The sequence below is a fragment of the Lathyrus oleraceus genome, chromosome 6, assembly GCF_024323335.1.
Source record: "Lathyrus oleraceus cultivar Zhongwan6 chromosome 6, CAAS_Psat_ZW6_1.0, whole genome shotgun sequence".
In the NCBI taxonomy this organism is placed as follows: domain Eukaryota; kingdom Viridiplantae; phylum Streptophyta; class Magnoliopsida; order Fabales; family Fabaceae; genus Lathyrus; species Lathyrus oleraceus.
Window position 1 is genome coordinate 424,422,892 of NC_066584.1, and position 4,197 is coordinate 424,427,088.

At 33.5% G+C, this 4,197-nt stretch overlaps 1 protein-coding gene across 1 annotated transcript; it reads right to left on the reverse strand.

Annotated features, from left to right (window-relative positions):
* Positions 1-449: 449 nt before the first annotated feature.
* LOC127097609 (receptor-like protein EIX1) lies at positions 450-3,831 on the reverse strand. The gene is made up of 2 exons (XM_051036111.1): positions 803-3,831; positions 450-610 (listed from the first exon to the last, which is right to left on the reverse strand). Exon 1 carries the CDS (start codon positions 3,776-3,778, stop codon positions 818-820), a length of 2,961 nt encoding a protein of 986 aa, XP_050892068.1. The 5' UTR covers positions 3,779-3,831; the 3' UTR covers positions 450-610; positions 803-817.
* Positions 3,832-4,197: the final 366 nt, after the last annotated feature.

The following is a 4,197-nucleotide window of genomic DNA, read 5'->3' on the forward strand; positions in this document are numbered from 1 at the left end:
AGAAAATGAACTAAATCTGAAAATTTATATTAGAAAGATGTAGCGCTTCTGCTTGAAGTAAATAAGAAGGAATGATACCTTCTAGTTTATTTGAACTCAAATCTATTGTAGAATACATGGTAAGATTGTGTTCCAAATTGGGAATCCTGTCTGTGAGATTGTTATTTGAAATGAACATGAAAGACACTGTTTGCAATTTTTCCCAAAACCAGTGAGATTGTTATTTTGAAATGGAGGACACCACCAATGGTGCATGAAATATAAGAATGATATAAAATTTCATCTTAATTTCACTAATTTAATAAAGAACAAATTTTAAAGGAACCGTGATGAAAAGTTTGTTAATAAAAAAAATATATGCGTACAAATGTTTTATATAATAACGGCGGAAAAATAACCGTTGTAATATTGTGTCATCAAATTTATTTTTTCTAATAGTGCATATTATTAGCTATTAACTTGATAACATATACTGATTACATTTCCATACGAAAAGTAACAAACTTGAAAGCTTAACAAAACACAATCAAACTCTATCGAGGTATTCATCCTATCCATTATTCTAAAACATCAAAGCATGCACTCATCCAGTACGGTACAGCTAGAGATTCTGCACAAACACAAAAAAACAAACAAAAATTGGATAAGTGAAATATATAGATTAACTTAAATGTGCAAACTACAAATATATTATGAGATTGAACATTGCATAAATTGTTCAGATATAAATTTATATCACGCATATATCCCAAAGTCCAAAATTCAGTATAAACTTATATTAACAGTGGTAATGATAAACTACCTGTTCATCGTACATTCACTCCTTCCACCACATGAAGGCTTTCAATATCAAAGTGTTCAAGAATTTGGAATAGGTTTCTCTCCAAGAGGGTAGTAAAAATATTGAGCCTACCAAGCCAACAAAACCAGTGAAGAATCCTATCCCCATGCTCGCGTATAATGCTTCCAAAAATATTGAATTCTCATCTCCAACATCATCAGTTGGTGGCACTTGATATTTTGGTGGGTCTTCTCCCGGACATTTTCTATCAAGTGGTTCGCCACACAGATCAAAATTTCCTTCAAAACTTGAAGCATTGAATGTCTGCAACTGTGTTCCAATTGGAATTTTTCCAAAAAGCTGATTGTTTGACAAATCCAACATAGTGAGACGATCAATATAAGTTAAACTAGAAGGAATTCTGCCTGATAAGTGATTTCTTGACAAATCAAGAAATTCTAGGAACTTTAAGTTTCCTATGTTAGATATGATTTCCCCACTGAGATTGTTACTTGACAAATTTAAGGAAATCAAGCCACGTAAGTACTCTATTTCAGTTGGTATATTCCCTGTCAGATGGTTACATGAGAGATCAATGCTTTTTAGAAAAACATCTGCGTTTGTGTAAGGTCGGTCTACACCTTTCCATGTCAGGAATAAGTTGAAAACATAACTCATGTAAAAAGTTCCATTCCCGGGATTATACAAATGCAACATTGATGTAGTTGAGTTCACGAAGTTTTGAGCTATTGAAGTAAAATTTTGTACGCAAGTTGGGATTCCTCCTGATAAGTTATTTAGTGACAAATCCAAGACTCGAAGCTTTCTCAAATAACATAGATTCAAAGGTATATTTCCGTAGAAGTTATTGAATCGAAGGCTTAAGATGACTAACTGTTGCAAGCTATCTCCAATCCATGAAGGTATTTGACCATGAAACATATTTTCCCCAAGGTCCAGAAAAGCCAACTTGTTTGAGCAATTCTTCAATGAGGAAGAGAGTTGACCACTTAAACTATTATTTCTTAAAATCAAAGCTTCCATGCTAACAAGGGTTCCCATTGAGAAGGGAATGTTTCCAGACAACTTGTTATTGCTCATGTCAACATATTGTAATGAGGTTAAATTACTCCAACAATCCGGCAACTCACCTTTTAATTGGTTGTTTGATATATCAAAAATTACTAAAACGTTAGGATTATTTTTGTTGCACAGAAAAGAAACAAGATCTGAAAATTTATTATCGGAAAGATAGAGTGTTCCTGCTTGAAGTAAATAAGAAGGAATGTGACCTTGTAGTTTATTTGAACTCAAATCTATATAAGAACTTTGGACTAGCTTGAGTTCCAAATTGGGAATCCTTCCTGTAAGATTGCTATTGGGAATGCTCACGACAGACAGTGTTTGCAATTTGCCCCAAAACCAGTGAGGTATTGGAGGTAGATTACAGACATTTGAAAGGTAAAGCGATAATAAATGATTTTGTGTTTGAAGCCAATTAGGAAATGTAAAATCAAAATTACAAGATGAACAACCAAAATATATTAATTGAAAAGGAGGAACCCATTGATCACTAACTTTCATAGTCAAGGAGTTTTGAGACAAATCTAGGTTCTTCAATTTGGAGAGGTTTGTGAAATGAGATTCAGAGATTATACCTTCAAAAGAGTTATCGCCCAGGCCCAAAATCTCTAACTCTGTAAGCAATCCGATGCTCGTGGGTATTTCTCCAATGAGTTTATTTCCACCAAGTGATAACCATCTCAAAGACAAGGGAAAAGAAAGGTCCCGTAACGTGCCAGAAATATGATTATACGATAATGACAAATGTTGTAAGGAGGATACATTTCCAATGGATTTAGGGATGCCCTCTATACTATTGTAAGGCAGATTGAGTGTCACAAGTGAGTGCATTGAAGTGCCAAAATCATCTGGAATGACACCTCTTAAAAAGTTATGAGACAAGTCAAGGTACTGAAGATTGGAACTGTAATTAAATACCCAGTGGAATATCATCGATGATGTTAACTGATTCTTATCTACATCAAGGATAGTAAGATAAGTGGAAAAGTTCAAATGGGAATCAGATAACAAAGGGATATTGACGTCAGAAAGGCCACATTGACTTAGAGACAGCTTTTCTAGGATTGGAAGCTTCCCGATGAATTGCAAGGCGTGATGAGCAGAATCGTTGAGATTTTGAACTCTACTCAAGTCAAGATTTCTCAAAAAAGAGAGGTTGGATAGCCACTCAACATTCGCTTGAGTTCGCCACTTGATTCTAAGATCAGAATTGTAACCGAGCATAAGAGACTCCAACAATGAAAGATTTCCGAGTTGCATAGGGATATCTCCAACAAGATTATTGTGGCTGAGATCTAGGTCTTGCAGTTGTGTGAGATTTCCAAGTTGAAAAGGAATTGCTCCACTGAGTTCATTGTAGCTGAGATCAAGGTGTTGCAATCGTAACAGATTTCTAAGTTGAAAAGGAATTGCTCCACTCAATTCATTGTCGCTGAGATCAAGGTGTTGCAATTGTGTGAGATTTCCAAGGTGACAAGAAATCTCGCCATTATAAAAGCCATTTGAGAGATTAAGGTATTGTAATTTACTCAAGGAGCAAATAAATTTTGGGATTTCACCTCTATTATTCAAAAAACTAAGGTCTAGATAATTTAGATGTTGAAGCATGGCTATTGAAGGATTGATGTCACCGCTCAAATATTTTGAAGAAGATCCATGCAGATCAAGTCTTTCAACATAACCTGTTTGGTTATTGCATTCAACTCCATTCCATTTGCAGCAATCTGCATTTGGATTGTTCTTCCATGTGGACAACAAGCCAAACTCATCATGAAGACCTTGTTTGAATGTGAGGAGTGCATGTCTCTCCCTCTCTTTGCATTTCATGTCTCCATTTTCTGTTGTTGAGTTGAACTTGGAAATGGAGGACAACACCAATGATGCATGAAATATAAGAATGATATAAATTTTCATCTTAATTCACTAATTTAATAAAGCACAGATTTTCTGGAATGGTACTATATTCTAAGAGTTATACAAGTCCATATATATAAAGAATTATGTTCAATAGAATTCTCTCTCTCTCTGCTTTCTTTTATCTTAAACTTGTAATATTCATTTTCTTCGATTTTAATAAATTTCATTTATTTTTATTTGCCCAATGGACGGGATTTTTATATTACCATTTCAGTATTATCAGTTTTTATAATAGTTGTTAATTCTTTTAAATTTTGTAAAATACATAATTGTAATTACAAGAGAAAAACTTGAATGGAAATAAACATAAATTCATACTTTTAAAAACATTCAATAAGAAATGAAAAAATTTAAATTTATTTAATTTAACTTTTTTTAATCAAAATTATGAGTGATTGTGATTATAAAAAAGAGAG

Bases quoted from the DNA above. Each gene is read 5' to 3' on its own strand.
- LOC127097609 (XM_051036111.1), bottom strand. From the start codon at position 3,778: ATGAAAATTTATATCATTCTTATATTTCATGCATCATTGGTGTTGTCC.